The sequence below is a fragment of the Stegodyphus dumicola genome, chromosome 9 (assembly GCF_044657685.1).
Source record: "Stegodyphus dumicola isolate Sdum_Otavi_A_Nest chromosome 9, ASM4465768v1".
Taxonomy (NCBI): domain Eukaryota; kingdom Metazoa; phylum Arthropoda; class Arachnida; order Araneae; family Eresidae; genus Stegodyphus; species Stegodyphus dumicola.
Genome location: NC_140776.1, coordinates 13,227,124 through 13,245,347, shown reverse-complemented (window position 1 = coordinate 13,245,347; position 18,224 = coordinate 13,227,124). Strand labels below are relative to the sequence as shown.

The 18,224-nt window shown below is 33.1% G+C and overlaps 2 protein-coding genes across 6 annotated transcripts in view; one reads left to right on the top strand and one right to left on the bottom strand.

The window, feature by feature from the left end:
• LOC118185994 (polypeptide N-acetylgalactosaminyltransferase 16-like) overlaps window positions 1–16,388 on the top strand; it is a 104,588-nt gene extending 88,200 nt beyond the window's left edge. For both annotated transcript variants that reach the window (XM_035355974.2, XM_035355973.2), the window contains exons 12-14: window positions 2,554–2,683; window positions 3,578–3,694; window positions 7,456–16,388. In XM_035355974.2, coding sequence (XP_035211865.1) covers window positions 2,554–2,683; window positions 3,578–3,694; window positions 7,456–7,623 — 415 coding nt within the window. In that variant the 3' untranslated portion in view covers window positions 7,624–16,388. The remainder of the gene's footprint in view (window positions 1–2,553; window positions 2,684–3,577; window positions 3,695–7,455) is intronic.
• A 129-nt stretch (window positions 16,389–16,517) lies between these two features.
• The window catches only part of LOC118185996 (5'-3' exonuclease PLD3-like), a 231,314-nt gene continuing 229,607 nt past the window's right edge, over window positions 16,518–18,224 (bottom strand). For all 4 annotated transcript variants that reach the window (XM_085823233.1, XM_085823234.1, XM_085823235.1 and 1 more), the window contains one exon: window positions 16,518–17,235. In XM_085823233.1, the coding sequence (XP_085679359.1) occupies window positions 17,001–17,235 (235 nt within the window). In that variant the 3' untranslated portion in view covers window positions 16,518–17,000. The remainder of the gene's footprint in view (window positions 17,236–18,224) is intronic.

The following is an 18,224-nucleotide window of genomic DNA, read 5'->3' as shown; positions in this document are numbered from 1 at the left end:
ACCGTAATTCGACCCTCGTACTGCCTTCCAGTAATTTCGAGAAGCGAAAAGTACTAGAAATATCTAGGCGTTCGGGTGAAAACTATTTAAGGCCGGAGAGTAGTTTTTGTTGTTATTGTTGCGAGTTGTTGGTTCAGCGTGAGATAGAATATATTTCCGGATTAGCTTTCTCTTTTGGATGCACTTTGCATTGCGTTGTGTTTAACGTTCTTAGTAGTTTGAAGCGTAGTGCAAAATTCCAGAACTTTGAAGTGCTCCTGTTGAAAAAAATAAATTCTATTAACCCATTATCAGACCTGTGACCATTCAATCAATTACGAGCCCGTCCGCTCGCAATAATACTGATTAGAGGATATCCAGTTTCTTTCAAATTCGTAAAAATTGTAAAATAATCAAAATTGAGTTCGATTATGCATAAAATTATTTCAGTCTAACATTATCACAGGAGAACTGATGTTTACATCCACAACTGAGGGTAACACTAGAAAGGTTGCTAAAAATGGGTTAAAATAAATGCTACGTTGACATTTTTAAATGCTTAATTTTTCTGCATATTTAAAAACTAAAATACTACATTAATTAAAAAACTAACAAAAGCGTTAAAATGAGTTACTTAAGTTCTTTTTATAGCGTATAATATCGTAACAGAAAAAGAGAAATCAAGGGTTACTTCTTTTAAATCAAACGATAATAGTAAATAATGATCAATAGTCTTATTAAATAACACTTAAAATTCGGGAAAATTGATGAAGTGTTCATAAGTTTAATTTAGTTTAAATGTTCTTAAGTTGATATCTGTTATAATCAAATCTTCTGCTCGAACAGAATTAAAGCTTGCAACATTAATGATTAATTCAATTAAATTATCTGTTGTTTACCTCGCTGATTTTTTTATTAAATATTAAATATCAGTTTTTTAAACGTGCCTACTTAAACGAGTGCCAATTAAAAACTTGTGACCAGATACATGTTTATTTTACTTTTTTAGGAGTACAATGCGAAAAAAAAAGAGACTAGCATTTTATTATGACAATAATTTATCAAATTAAAATGCATTAATTTGTCCTAAAATTTCTGTTTGATACTTTTGAATACCTGGTTATCGATCAGATCAGAATGCTTGAATCAGGTCTTCAAAATGTCAAAGCAGGACATTTATTCTATTGTACCATAATATTTGAACTTATTGAAACAAAAAATCTACTTATAAACAATCCACATATCAATCTACATAAACAATCAACATATCTATAGACTATAACTTGAAAACCTCAGATTATAGTCTACACTCTACAGCATTAAAACAGAATTAAATTGAAATTGAATTGAAACAAAAAATTTAAAAATAATAAAAATTTAGAAAGTGTAAATGACAGTTAAATGACATATGGCATCAGAAGCATCTTTTATCAGTTAAAATGAAGCAAAACTTTTTATGAGATTATTAGCTGAATATAATATAAATTAAATCAATTTTAATTCATATCATTTAGCCCACCAGAGACCGAGCGGTAAAGTCGCTGAACACTGGTAGTTCAGTTTGGGGTTCGAATCCTGGCGAACGAGTCGGCTGCATGGCCTTCCTGTTTTTTTCCATGTGTAACATGTATATGAGCAAATTTGTCTTAGAAAGTCCTCCACCAAGGCATCCCTCTCCTTAGGCTGACCACGGTTGAGTACTACGTCATAATCAAAGAAACTAAACCAATTCGTATCTGTTAGAAATATTAAAAAAGTAAAATAAATATTATTACACCATGCGTTTATTGCTTTTAAATCACTCAGTAGTTTGTTAGTCAGTAACAGAATAGAATAATTAAATTTAAAATGCAAAAGATTTTAAAACTTGGTTTAATTTCAACGGGCTGAGAATCCACTACGCATAACACCGCATAACACCGCATAGTGGATTAAACGTCTTATAGAGGTTATTATAGATTAGGTCTATAATAAAATTATAATTAAAGGTTAGGTCTTATAGAGGTTACGTCTTACATTAGGTTATTTCGAAGCAGGAGACATGAAAATGAGCCATTCCTTCGCCGGGACTCGAACCTCTGACTCTCGATACGCGCCGAGTGTGCTGGTCATTACACCACGAAGGCATGCTAAGAAGGCGAGAGAACTACCTTATATACACCCTCTTTTAAAGGGCGACTGGGGATTAAAAGGACCCAATCGCCAAATCCTAGTGGTGGAGAATCATCATCCACCACCTTTTTTTTTTCCGGGCGCCACTGTAGAGTCTATTAGAATCGTTTCCGATGTCACGAAACTGAAGGAAGCAACGATGCCCTCGCCGGGACTCGATCCTCGGACCTCTCGAATACGCGCCTAGCCTGCTGATCATTACACCAAGAACGCATGCTAAAAAAGCGGGAAAAATACCGTATAGTCTTATGTTCAGCGAGGCTGATTCTAGATTCTTTCTCTTCTTTTTTTTCATTCATTTTATCATGCTACGAGTTTAATTTTGCGAGGGCAAGAGTTCATATTCTGAGTCAAAAATAATACCTCTTTCGAGGTGTAATATTTTCATTGCTTTTGTTGCAGACCTCTTAGTAAAGATGCCTTAGCTCTGGGTCAACTGCAGCAAGAAAATATGTGCTTACAAAGTGAGATAAATAACAAGACGAAATCCACAGTTAATCTTGCCATCTGCTTGGAGAAGAAGCCGGAGCAGGTGAGTTATTTATCTTTTCTCGGCTAGTTTTCTCACGCTTCTTTTGCTTTTATCCTGCCTGCACTTCAAGTTTGACAACACACATTACCTTTAAAGCAGCCTTTTCGAAAGGACCTGCTGCAATACGAAAATTGATATGGGTCGGCCAACGAACAAATATCCAGTAGATGATCTTGAGCATATTGTCTCCAAACATTTCCATTTTTTCCATTAAAAAAGCTTATTAGGACTACTATTTCGTCTAATTGCTATGGAAAACATGTTGATGTCCTGCTGTAAAACAGTTATTTTACTTTAAATTATGTCCGTTGAAATTGTAGAAGATACAACACAGACGGGAAGGGTTTAATTACTCTTTATTCTTTACAGTTAACAGCTGCTCCCGCGTTTCGGGATACAAAAGACCAGTACTTGTGGTCTGAATGTAAAAATAAGAACTACAAACTAACTAAATTACGTGAGAACTAAACTCAAACGCTTTGCAAAGACTGGCCTTTTAATTCGCGTAATTTACGTATGGAGTACGCCGAATGCGGGAAAACTACAATACGTCTTCAGTATCAAGAAGACTAAATTTCTAGCCTTAAAGGCGGACAGCAACTGACTGAAAGCGTGAAGTTAAAGTAGCGAAAAATCTCTCTCCAACTTCTTCTTGGCTAATAAGAGGGGACAGGAAAGATTTAAAATAAAATAAACGTTAGTAAAACTTAAAATCCTTATAAGCTCACCGAATTAACAGGCTTATATTAATGGAAAGAATAAGAAATTAGTCCGTATAGATTTCTAATAAGAAAGACTTAACGATTCCTGGATTTTATAATAGCAAAGTTTGTTGTTGGCAATTGCAACAGCGAAGCGTGTTCACATATTCAATTTTTCTTTATCGTTTTGCAGGAATGGTATTTTGCAAAATCGGGAGATCTTCATCAAGGAAAATACTGCTTAACTGCAAGAATTAATTTGAAAAGACCAAAGATCTATTTAACCAAATGCACGAATAGCACAAAACAAGTAAGTTGTTTAAAGATTCTTAAATTTTACAGTAAGAACTAGGCTATTTTAATGGACTTATTTATAAAGATAATAATAAAAAGAAAAAAGTAAAAAATCTGAGAGCTGCTTTTTTTTTCCAGATTTTATGTTACGCCCAAAGGGGAGTTTTTTAAAGCTTTATGTGTTACCTTTATTTATTAAATATCATGTTTTTCGCACTTAAACCATAAAATCCAATTCAACGGCAATATCGCAAAATTATTTTTAAAAATCTGATGCGTACACCACATGACTTCCTTGTACGGAATATTAAATTATACGCATTTTTTCCTGCATTTCATTTAAACTTATTAGATTGAATTAAACCTACTTCGCCGACAGCGCATAAACCACAATAGAATAAATGCATTCTTTAAAATTCACTTTGTTTACCATAGCCACACTCTGGCGCTAGGTTTACTTAACAGTATTTATATTTCGCTCATATTATAAATCAGAATTCACAAAATTTATATCATTTAAGGAATTATCTAATCGTTGGCACATGTTCTATTCAAATACTATAATGAAGCTAGAACGATGTATAAAAGAAATTAAGCAAACAAAACAAAAAAGAAACAGTTTTTCACAGACGATTGAGTATTTCTCATTCAATGAATTCAGTTCTCACTTCGCGACAAGGCCAAAAATACATTAAAACTTAAGATGTCTGTATTCAAAATTATGAAGTAAATCTTAAACGCGTATTTCCTCGAAACCAATTCCAGAAAGGATTAAGCATGATTTAAATAATAAATGAAGGCGTTATCTTTGTTGTTGCGAAGCTAAGTTTATCTAGATTGGCAACAAATCCGCTACTCAGCTGTTTCAAACGTAAACAAGCAATGGCCGCCATCAAATTAGGGTTAGCGGCACTTAAGCAATTTTAAAATTGTTGATAATTCTAAAAATATTGCATACCGATTTACTAAAGGCATAAAACCCTTAACCAGAAGATAAAAACAACATAATTCAATCATTTTTAAAGCAAAAAAATGTACAATTTACAAACATATAAGAGTAAAGAAACTGAGATCACTGAGCCGGGTAACAGAGTGGATATATTAATAAATATATTTATATACGTTTGGCGCGGCCGATTGAAACCAAAATACGAGGTGCACATCTACATGTTGTAATAGTCTTATATACAAAAATTCAACGTTCTGAGGCTACTCGTTTTTGAGTTATGCGAGATACGTACGTTCGTGCGCACGTACGTACATACGTTCGTACAGACGCCTCGAAAAATTCTCTTCAGAATTCCTTTTAAAGCAGTTTTTTAGTTTTTTTGGAGGAAAATAGTCTTTTATTCTGTCCTTACGTACAGATATCACGCAAAAACATCGTTAAATTGCATTCGAAAGCGGTCAAAGTGGATATTTTCGTTGAAATATGCTGCGTGAAGCTTTTCGCGATTACAATACTTCCTTTTTACTTCGTACAAGGAAGTAAAAAGCATATCTTCGGAATTTCCGATAGACACTCTCGCGCGCTGAAGATAATTTTTTTTTTTTTTTTTTCGTACAGTGTTGCCATTGCTTGCTTTGAAATCGTCGAGTTTCTTAATTAAAAATTCGTTATAAAGTTTTACAAAATATTAAATAGATAATAAGCCCGAATTAGGGCTTCCAGATGCCCATATTCGGATGGAGGATTTCGTTATTCAAAATTGGATGGCTCTAGGCACTGTTGTTTTATCACACTGTGAAAAACATACATACTTTTATGCAGATTCTTCATTATTTCTTTAAATATAATGCAGGGCTCTAACATTTTGTGGCAACAATTTGAATAGTGATACGCCGTTTTTAGTCATTCGACGCAAAATGCCACAGCGAAATTAGTAGGCTTTCTTCGTTAACGCCCTTTGGGATAAAAAAAATACACTTTGATCTATACACTTTGATCTGGATTTGAAAATTTCACTTCAATACCCGTTTTAAGGTAATCGGCTACGATAGGCCTGCTACTAATAAAATTAATCTCAAAAATTTTAATTATAGAATATAAAATCTTGCATTTAAAATGAGGTGTTTAAAATGGCAAAAACCAAATTGAAAAATCTGCTATAATACTAAATTAATGCACGTGGAAATTTGTGCTCTCATTTAAGGAAGAAAAGAATTAATTGTTCAAAACAAAGCCGTAAATTTATTTCACTGGGTAACTTTCGCCCAAGGTTTCCAGCCAGGACATGAAAAACGCCAACTAAAAACACACTTCGAATTGTTTAGTTGTACCACACTTCAAGTTGTTTTAACAAGAAAAGTTTAGTTTGGTTTATGTAATTACGGTAAAGCCTCGAGGGATCTGCCTAAGGGGAGGGATGTCTTCATGAAGGACTTTCTAAGGGAAACTGGTACGTATACACGTTACACATAGGGAAAACCATGAAGACGCCCGTCCAGCCAGTCCGTTCGCGGGATTCCAACCTCAGGCCGAACGATCAGTGTTCAGCGACTTTACCGCTCGGCTGCTGATGGGCCGTTTAAAAGAAAGGGATGAATAAGTATAGGGGAAAGAAATACGGGAGGTAGAGGTTCAGATTTTATAAAAAAAGAACCTTGCTGAACGAGTATTTGCTTCTCTTCGTAAGGAAAAACAATGTAAAATTATAATTATTACAGCCTTTTGATAATACTATACTTTTCTGTACGTTGAACAATATAAAAAATAAATTTATAAAAAGTATATTTATCTTTTGAATAAAGTGGGTTAAATACATATACCTGAATGACTGCAGTCTATCTAGGTTACTATAGAATTTATTGCTACTATGAGGTTTTTTTTTTTTTTTTTTTCAAAAAATATTAGCGCATATAGAATGCAATTGATATATATATTAGAAGATGCTCAAAACGTCTTTTACCAGTATTTGACATGCATAAACGCTAGTGTATACATGTTCTGAAATGTTTATGATAACAAGTATGATTTGTTCTTAAATTATTGGTTTTATTAGGCCTAATGTGTGAATAATACATTTTTATTTCGTCGATTTGACTGATGACAACACTTCATGAAGAATCAAAACGCAATTTATTTAGCCAGTATTACTCAGGATAGTTCCAAAATCATGTTTACAGTCACCGAAAAACTACGACAAACACGCTGAAACAATCAGCAACACAGCTTTCAGGCTATAACGGTGAAGAATGCACAAATAGTTTATACTAACTCGCGATACACTACTACTCCGGGTACAGGCAACGTTTATATAGCTTTTGGCCTGCCTTCAAGAACATTCTGGGCCAAACCGGTAAGAATTCGCTCCAGAATGTTCTCCATCTGTCTATGGAATATTGCCATTTGTTCGCCAGATGGGTGATTTCTCGCAAAATCTGGAAACCTCGTCTTTCCCTGCCATTTTCTGGCAACCCTAAACCCGCCTTGCGAAGAAGCTATCTTATCCTACCGCTCCTGGGCATTTCGTAACGATGTACTTTTTGTAAATTGCGTAACTTTTTATAAAAATACAGCAAATTACAAATTTATTGGATTTACGTTAAAAAATACATTCATCTCCACTGATAATACAATGTAGTATATAAAAGTGAAAGCTCCCTAGGGCAACCAACCACAGATCTTCTGTGAAGGTGATAGCCTTATTCTGGTGATTTTCAACACTGAAGTTTGTGTTCTTAGATATATTGGTTATTTTCTATTTGAAATGGTCGCCACTGTGTGCAGCTCATTAACTAACTTATACATAGAATGAATTTTATTTTCTATTTCAGAAATGGACTCGCCGAAGGAGGTTACTTATGTACCAAGGATTGTGTCTGGAAAATGCGATGGATCCTGTGATTGGACTTTCACATTTGACGTTAAATCCATGCCGACAAAATGCCTTTTCTCAACGATGGGACTTTTCTGTAGAACTGCAAACGTGGGGAGACAGATAACATTCATTAACTGTGGAAAATAGAACTGTCATCCCCCAAAGACTACTACGACATTTTTGTAAGGAGTATTTTCGGCCCACTTAAAGATCTGTAATTCATTACTACTAAGAAATTATTGGATTATTTATATTGCGAGCTACGTTTTAAAACATTTGACACTTTTACAGTACTTTACATAGCAGTATAAATAAATTTTTAAATTTGCGTTTAAGGGAACTGGGGTTTAACTGTTACAAATTTCTTAGCGGTTATTCAGAAATTAGCTTTTTGTACAGACTGGTTCATATTGGGTAAAAATCAGTTTCGTATTAATTTATTAAACCAGTGTTTAATTTATCTGAATATATAAATTACATTTTTGCTTGTATAGTCATTTAATTTTAAAAGAGACTCGTTTCAAAATAACACGGAATTTGTGTGAAAAATGCTAATTTCATCCTCCTTAACGCAATGTACTGCTACTCGCCTGATGCACAAACTGACGCCATTCTCTTTCAGGATTTCTTTTTTAAGTTGATTATGGCAGTGGTACACGTAGACAGCTTTGATTCAAAATGAGTTAATAATATTATTCATCATCTGGTAATTTATATCATACCAAACCGTATGATCGTAACTAATTTTAAATCTTAAACTATGGAGCATTGAGTAGACAAAAGGTTCCATTTTTTACATCTTCTTCAAAACGATGTATTCTTAGCCATAACGGCCGTACCCCAGATTGTGACATACAGGCCGAGACTTTAACCCCTTAACTACGAATTTTATTAACATTTTTATTACAGCACTGCACATTGAGCAACTCATATTTGTTCTTTTCTCTCTGTTCATGTGTGTACAACGAGCACAGAAGCGTACAACTATTGGAAGATGATCCCCAACATTCAGAAGATTCTAAGTACTTTTTAATCCAGCAGTAATTTTTGAAATTTTAGCGAGAACATACATATCTTGTTAGTAGTCAAAGCATTAAACGAGGTTGTGGGCAACAGAATTAAGGGGCGGAAAAATTCTTAGAATTTTATGGTGTTGTTGTTGTTGTTACTTATGCTCATTTGTCTGACAGTAACATCAGCCCAAGTCCACGAAATCCCTCTGGCAAGGAGCGCAAGATACGCCTGCCGTTAGCAACAGCCTTGAGCACCCTACAGGTGACAGTGCGATTTAGCTCAGTTCCGTCTCCAATTTTGATGGAGGGCACCCTGGGGAAACGACGAGTTCGAGGGTCTTCCACCCTTCCACGAAACCACACAAGAGGACATTCTCCATGCCGCACCGACACTATGCATTTACAAACATCCATGCCTTCTCCGGAATTGGAACCCAGGCCCTTCGGCACGCCTGTCAGTGACGGTAACCGCTATACCGGTTGGGCGGTTTAGAACTTTTAAAGGCTTGGAAATAGCAGAATTTAGAACTTGCAGAGACTACACTGGGCGGCAAGATGCCTACCCGCCGGCCATCATCAATTCATCTTCAACATTTCATTTCAACAATGCTCGCTAAAACGGTTTGGGTTATTAAAATCATTTGCGATAGCAGACGAACAAACGTGGCAACACACTGACTGTTACTGACCTGGCAATATTGCATGGCACAAATTTCCAACTTCAGTTTTTCTCGTATCGTTATGGGTACCGTCATAATCAGTTTTCTTGGCCAATTCATGAATGGTTTGACAAGGATCCGTGTAGATCAGTTTGTTCAGATTATCTTCATTGAAACGTGCGATGGACGATCGAAATGCAGCGAGTCCGTGATAAACAAATTTTCATTTAGGAACCAATAGGGCTGTTGTTTGAGCAGCTTCCCATGCACTTTAATAAAACAAATGCTTCCACGATTGAGGATCTCTAATATCAGAGATTTCAGAAACAGAGTTTGTTGCCCATTCCATTTATCATAGACACACTCATATATTTCAAATACGAAATACTGCTAGTTACGTTTTGATACACAATTGTCTGTTTGCATTTGCACTACAGAATAATTCTAAAATACACCGACATGAACTTGTGTATAACTCCATAAAATTTAATTTATTCATATCTAAAGAGATCAGATTCGATCTGGATGAACAGGAACTAATAAAACTTAAACTGGCGTCTAAGGCAGAAGAAAAAGAATTCTATTAAAAGCAAACTACTTTTTTCAAAAGTACTGTCTAAATGGATATACTAAAATAACTTAATTTGAAAGGGAAAGATTATTAACAATGGGTACTAATGCAGTGTTAAGTAAAACTTTCAGTGCTAACTTCAAAGATCTAGCTTTACTTTTCTAAACATCTAGAAACAACAGTTCATAGCCGCTGTTTCTCACTTACGTTTTCTCAAACAACTGCTGTGCTTCTCACAGTTTCTTTTCATAGGACACCGAAAGTTAGCTAGTTAGTTGAACGCGATTTTGCTGTCTGCGTAACGTTATGCTGGTAATAACCATAAACACCGGGATACTCGGTGTTTCACCGTTATTACCAGCATAACAGCGAGATCCAATCCCCGTCGAGAAACAGTCTTTGGGAGAATGTCAACAGTAACTTCGCATTAACGTATAAAAGCTGCAAAGATGTTCAAAATTCTAAATAAGCATAAGGTCGCATAAAATTTTTTAAATGTATCCAGAAGGTGAAAATGGCAAGGTGTCGAGCTAATTACTACAAAACAAAATGAAGATTAACAAGCGCAATAATAGATACACAATTCATAGAGCAAGTGCGAAAAATTCCAGAGCGCATAAGAAGCCAATCTCAAATGAAACATTTGTTTGCGGTATACATTTATACCACAAACGAAAATTTTTAAATGAAGTGCTAATGAAAACTTTAAACAAAATCTGCAATATTTATTTTCTATACTTAAAAAATATACACTTACTTTTCCGCAATTTTGTGTAATTTATTCATTTTAATTAATATCAATCATAAGCTGATGCAATGTTCACAGTTTTCTAATTTTACCGTAGATATATGTAGTTGTGGCTAATCTCTCACTTGTCTGACCTACAATCCCATAAATTTTATCATGGCAAATGTAATTTTATCATATTTTTATGGAATTTTATCATGGCAACAAGATTGCGACTGTTATTGGCATGGGCCTTAAAGCACCATATAGGTGACAGTACAATTTTAGCCAGTTCCACTCCAATTTTGAAGGACCCTTAGCGGATGAGTGCGAAGGTACCCCACACCTTTTATCAAACCACTCTATAGAGGACTTTACACTTGTCGTAAATTTTTTATGTTCCCAATGCAGTACATATGTTACCAGCAAATTATGAAAACTGGCTGGCCATGTATGAAACAATTAAACATTTCACACATCGCCTAGGCATCTTATAGAATGCCAAATGACGAACAGGCAAAATATGAAATACATCTGTGATCCTTTCCGAATAATCGAAACTACTTACCAGAAGTTAATAAATATGTAAAAAACCCAAAATGGCTACTAAAAAGGAACCAGGGGACTACTATTGGTTGCTGAATCGCTACGATGCGATGTTCGTGGAAAACAAAAGTAAACGCATTTATCCTATTAAAGAAGGTTTCAGTTATTTCATGAAATTCATTTGGCTGTTGGGCATGAAGGACGTGATAGAATGTTGAAGGAACTGTAAACCAAATACCACGGAATGATATTGAACTGTGCATCACTTTTGTGAGCTCTGCCATGAGGGAAAAAAAAAAAAAAAAAAAAAAAAAAAGGGGGTATTAAAAAAGGGCATTAGTGTGAAACCTATGATTTTTCTGAATTTAATTGCCGTTGTCAAGTAGATCTTATTGATTTCCAGTCAGACAGTGAATGCAAATTTATTGTGGTGTACCAGGATCGTCTCACTAATTTTTTTAACATATTTAGAATAAAAAAAAAATTTTAAAGGCAGTCTTTCATTATTTTCTTCATATAACATTTGTATTTTTGAGGAATGAACGTCTTTTAAATAGTAGCCTTACCATGAACCTTTTTTCATACTTTGCCTTAACAGCATTAGCGTAGGTACTGTATACAATGCCTAGGCAAAGTGTAAAATTCTCATATTTCTTTCTTTGCCTAAAAACGTCAGGTATTCTATAAAATGCTGGAGTTTCGTACTTTTCCGGTAACACATACACTCACTGCCGATCCTAAACCGTCGACCACCCACGCGCAAATTAAAATTCACCGCTTTTTTTTTACAGAAATATAATATGTATGATAATGATTTCGCTGGACACGTGCGTACTCCATCTTGACCCCCTCTAGGATCGTACTAAAATTAGAGCACTTTCAAAATGCTCAAATTTCAGTATACAGGATTCACAAAAGTTCCTATTAAGCTTTTGACACCGCGCTTCTGGGGCACCAAAATGTTCTCGCGTTGTATAGTTGCGGATTCTGGACGATACCCAATACTCCTAGTAAGCCGGCCGGTTGTCCGGACCCTCTCTCCTTCATTGACTATACACACATTCATGGCTTCTCCAGAATTCAAAATCTGACCTTTCAGTTCGGCAGTCAGCGCCACTAACCACTGTACTGTCTCAGCGGAACCACAGATATATAAACTACTTATGTGATAAAATTTCTTATATACTTTTATAAGCTGAAAAAGACACACGTTGGCTAATCTTTAGAATATGGTAACAATTAGTTTGGCGACATTTTGGTAAGGCGATAAAGGTTACTAGGTAGGACTTTAGCAATAATCTGAGAAATATACAGTTTGAATCACAGATTATTTTGTCTCAGAGAAATGAGATATCATGAGACATGTAATGTGACATTTTCCGGAAAATTCCGATCGTGATTTTAGCTAATAAGCACTTGGAAACAATTTCGCTGCTAAATTGAAGAATCGCCCATTTATTTGTTTGTTTGGCGCTTTTTACAAAAGTAAGAATTGGATTTTTGTCAATTTTCTTTGACTTTTTAAGTGAAAATAGGTCGATGTGTACATGGATAAAGTCAAGCGTGTGCGCAATCCCATTTTTGTGCAATTCTGGGTCTTTTTTAAGTGAAAATAGGTCGACGTGTACATGGATACCGCGTATGTTCAATTCTTAAAAATGCGCGAAGCAGTGCGCGATTCTGCACTTTCGCACCTAATCTTCGTCATGATTAAGCATTTTTGTTCCATAAAAGTGCTAGTATAAGCGTAATTCGGCTAGCAGATTGTTGGAAAAAATGTTGAGTAAAAAAAAACATGCCTTTACTTCGTGAAAACAAAATGGAGTCCAAAACAAAACTAGCAGGTTGCTGTAGCAGGGTTGGTCGCCAATTTTCGCCAAGTTACCATAATGTAAAGATTCACCCACATGTTCACTGCAGTAAACGACTACCACAGCAATGACTGCACAAAACATAATTATGTACTTTATGAACATTAGATTTTCATGGCCCATCATTAACAACAGTGCTGATCTTTTCCTTTTCACAGTACCTTTAAATTTAAATTTATGTATGTGTATTTATTTAACTGTGATACGCTACACAGACTTTTCAGTGTTTTATAGATAAACCACGTTTATAATAGACAACTTATCTTCAGCCCTTTCATGAATTTGAGCTTTTTAGACATTTTCAGACTGACAGCAAACATAATTCGCTAATACCACTAATAGTTACATACAATAGATCGTGTTAATTGACATCCAGCAGGTATGCATTCTAAAGTAAATTGTATTAAAATATTTTGTCTGCTTTCTGAATCTATCGCAGAGGATTAAAAAGTAAATCCTAACCCTAGTAAATAAAAGACATTGAAAAAATTATCTATATTGGGAATTACGATTTGATAGTAACAAATAAAATATAATAGTAATGAAATAATTCATTAGATGAACTGCAAATATACTAGATCTTTGATTTATTCAAATAACAAATACAAAGAAAATGTAATCGGTACGCATTAACGCAACCATTTCGGGGTAATTTTTTACAGATGAAAAGGTGAAAGTTAATTACTGGGTAAAAGTCGGGGGGTTTTCGTGCCTTTTTTTAAAAAAAATGATTCTCGAACTACCGATAGTTATCGTAAATCTGTAAACGTAATCAACATATGAATGGGAAACCTAATATTAGGAATTCAAAATACAAATTTGAATTATTAAATAAAGAGTACTTAATACATTAAAAATAAAACATTTATATTCTTCTTCAAATTCTGCAGTTTTTTTATGCGCTGTTCCTTCTTCTAGGAGTACAGAACGATCTGTTTTCGCCAATAAACAAAAAGTAAACACCAGAGAATTACGGAGATTCGGCTTCGTGCACAACAGTTGTTATTGAAGAAAAGCAATTCTTTGTTATTCCCTTTAGAAAATGTTCAACAAAATTCCACTTTCTTGCAGAAATTTTACCACAGTTTCTTGCAATTCCACAAGTTCATATTTTAAAACTAAAGCAAAAAATATCACGATTTGTTTATAAAAATCGTTGGAACTTGGAGCACAATAAAAAAGAACACGTACGAAAATAGCGGAATTGCTTGACTGGGAGGAAGACTGTTATCAGCATCGTTACCGGAAGAAATGCTGGGTTACTAGATTTTGGCACATTCTGAAAATTTGGCGACTTCTACTAAGATGGTTGCGTTAATACGTAAGTCCCATATAATCTATAAAAATGTGCAATGTTTTAGAATAAGCAAGGAAAAAATATGAAGGAAATATTGTTTTAAGTGCTTTCAAAAAATTAGTATTTCATTATGGATTTTTATTGGGCTTTAATTTCTACTGATGTAATGAGATCTATTTTTGTTGTACTCTGCTTAGAAATACAGTTGTTGCTTTTAAATTTAGTATTTCAAAAAGAATTTTGTTTTTCAGTTTTTAAAATTTTTGTTTTTATATATGTATATGTATTTAACTGTGATATGATGTGTAAAACAGAAGCAAAAGTTTCTATTATCCATAAACAATACAGATTGTTAGGACAGTTTTGCTTATTTTCCTTTTTTTATTATAAATAAATCATGACTCATGAAAATGCGCATTCACGATTCATTTTAACTTAATATTAAGAAATTGTTTAATAGTCTGTTTACCAAATTTTAAAAATTTCAAAATTGTGACAACTATTGGTACTCTTCTGTTATTAGGAACAGATTCAGAAATGTATGTATATATGCAGGTACTATTCCGTTTTGAGGACCGTAAAAAATCGCCAAACTATTGTTGATGCCAGTGCTGCCAAAAATAATTGCGGCAACCCTAACGCAAGAAAGGAAGTATAATAGTAAATAACTATTTAAAGATCATTGTTTTGATTTATATGAAAGGTTAATTTTATATAATACTATTTTATTATTATAATTTATATAAAAAGGGCTAAACATAACTGAATGGAAGCATAAGAGTCAATAACTATTTCAGATCATTATTATAATTTATATAAAAAAAGGCTACACATAACTGAATGGATTTCTGCATCGCTATTTCGCTACCAAGTTATCGCTAAAGTTTAATTTTATCTCGTTGGTTGTTCAAACATAATTTTCTATAATGAACGATGCCTTTTCTTTGAAAAAATTCTGTTGCAGACTTTTCGTCATTGGCAATTTCCAAATTGTTAAACCCATAGGATATCAAAAAAGGATTTAAAAATTAAACTAGTATTTCAATGGCGTTTTAAGAAATATAGAACTATCTAAATTTACGCAATTTGAAATCAGCGTGTACGCTCGATTTGGCGTGTTGTTAAATGGGCGCGTTTGCTAAATTTGGCGCTTTTGCACATACATTTTCGCTGCAATTTTTTACGGTTTTCAAAATGGAATAGTACCTATATGCATGTATGTATGGGTTCATGTAATATATGCACATACATACCTATATTTTTGAATCTGGGCCCAATAACAGAAGGGTTCCCAACTATTAATAATAATAAAATTTATTTTATATATTTTTTAAAAGTATTTTCAGCATCTACATAAGTTAACATCATAAAAATTATTATATACAGAATTCTTAATAATTCATGCTAATTAATGCAGAAATATCCCTCCTAGAAAACATGTAAAATTGAAAAATACCTCTATATAAAAAATTTGAACTCTTCAAAGACTTTAAATGAATAATATGGTATGCTGTTTTTAATTCAATTTAAATCATGATAAAATTAAGATTTTGTATAAAAAAATTTCAAATCTAGCAAGATCCCCCCCCAATTTTTCCCCCTTATAAAAATGTTTGTACACGATTTCCTCAGTGCAAAACTACATTCCAAAATGATTGATTCCATCCTCAGCCCTTGACACTACTATTAGGTGCACATTCAGAGGAAGGAATAATTTTAATCAGAATAAGCACCACAATTTTAACATCATTTTTAGGAGGAAATGATGCACTGACAGTCAAGAGATTATTTGTGCATATAAATGTGATTATGGGAGAGGGGGAATTGTATCCATCATGTAGAAAAAGCCTATCTTTGAAGTAAGTTCTGGCAACCATTCGTTCATGTAATATGGACACAGCAACAACATGCACAGAGTGCATTTCAAAACTGAATATATTGGGGAGCGGGGACTTTTTATTTATTTATTTTTTTAAACATGAAAACATCACACTATTATATTTGCTATCATTTAATCTTTATCTGCTGATTGTTATTTTACATGGTCTTTCATAAATGTTGTGAATTTGCTTCTGTTAAAATTTTAAATATATGAGTGAATACTTTATACAGTTTTTGATAATGTATTTATTGCATGATAAATAAAATGCTATTTCAATATATTATTGAATTTAGGCATTGAATAAATATTTTTATAATGATGCAGTGAGTGTGAAAAATTTCAAATCAATTACCAACATGCTTCAGTATTTTGTTCATAAATTCATTAAAATAACTTTGACATGTTTGATGTACAAAAATACAAAAAATCTGGTAATAATTTCTAAGCATAACTTGTTAAAAGTCAAACATTTGTTAATTTTTATTGTAATTTCATAAAATACAATTCATTGCCAATATGAATATTTCATACATGAAAAAGCCAATTTCATTGTACATATAGATACATTATGACAGAATCTAAAAAGTGCTGTGATTATTCAAATTTGGTGCTGAAAATATGTGACATATTCTCATTATGAGGCAAGCAGTTTCATTCTAGAGATATAGTGTTATCACACTGGAACAATAAAAATATTCCTTAAAAATACAATAAATTATCAGAATTCTAAGGCATTAAAAAGTAACAAGAGGTTAGGAGTTAAATAACTTTTGATATCTGGTTGGTCAAATAAATTTTCAGTAGCAGGTGTAGTATATACAAAAATAATAATAAAAAGCTCAGCGATTTTTCATTTATTATGAATATAAAATAAGCACTAAAATATCTTAGATAAAATTGCAACTCAGAACAATCAACTAAAGGCTAAAAAAAAGTCATAACAAAATATCCTGTAACTGGGTGCATAAAATAGTGCAAAAGCAAGCACATATATGAGTAAATTGAATGAATATATATACAGATATCAAAATCATCTGCGTAGAAAGAGATGGTTGAATTTGAAATCCACGAGCTCTTAATTCATCTTCATTTATGTTCTTGCGTTTTGCTGGAAATGGTTCGGCAGTGGTTGTCAACTGGCATGCTACGCTCAGTAAACATTTTATATTGCTGAAATGAAATTAAATATGTAGTAATAAATTTTTCTGTCATTTTTTGGCAGCAAAAGTTTCTTCTGATTTATGCATCATTATCTCATCAATTAACCATACATGCTATTTCTCGAAAGACATGCTTGTGGCGAAAACATGCAAAATCAGCACTGTTAGAGGTCAGCAGTAGAAATTTCTGTTTAGTTTAACTGAAAATCCACAAAAACCATGCATTGCTTACTTTCTCATGCAAGCATTTCTTTCATGCAGAATAGAAAATAAAAGTAAGTTTGGATAGTCACTTAAAAAAAAAAAAAAAATGCTACAAAAACTTAAATTTACTAAAGGATCTCATAATATTTTTATAAGCCTATGTGCAAGCTAAGAATAATATAATGTATAACATAAATTTTCTGAAGTTCATAACATAATCCAATGTTTTTATCTTCAATGAAAGGAAAATATTATCTGGTCTCAATGTATTTCACACATTTTATTTTTTTAAAATTATTTTCTGAATACTGAACACATTCCCAGGCATTCTTACATGAAAACAGATTGAAAAATTTAACAATAATTTATTTTTGGCTCTATTATAAAATTTATGCATTAAAATTTCACTATCTTTTCACAAAAGAATTACACTGAAATATATAAATTTAATCTATATTAATCAGTTAACTCTGGCAGCCTTGTTTAAGAGTGTGCACCGTTTTGTGTCGCTAGAATCGAGCGATGACGAATATATTCGTCATTCACAGAGTAAGTTGTGCTGGTAAGATATTGGACGAAAAAGATGAGTTTATTTCCTAAAATTTAAAATTTTATTATTACTAATATTTACTTATTTGGTTAACATAAGCATATATTACATACATATTAAACTGAAAATGCAATAAATTAAATATTATATATATAAAAGTAAGAATTTAAATTCCTGCTGTGGAGTGATATTCAACAAAGTAGTACTACACACAATGGGACTTTGCAAATCGAACACCAGTATCG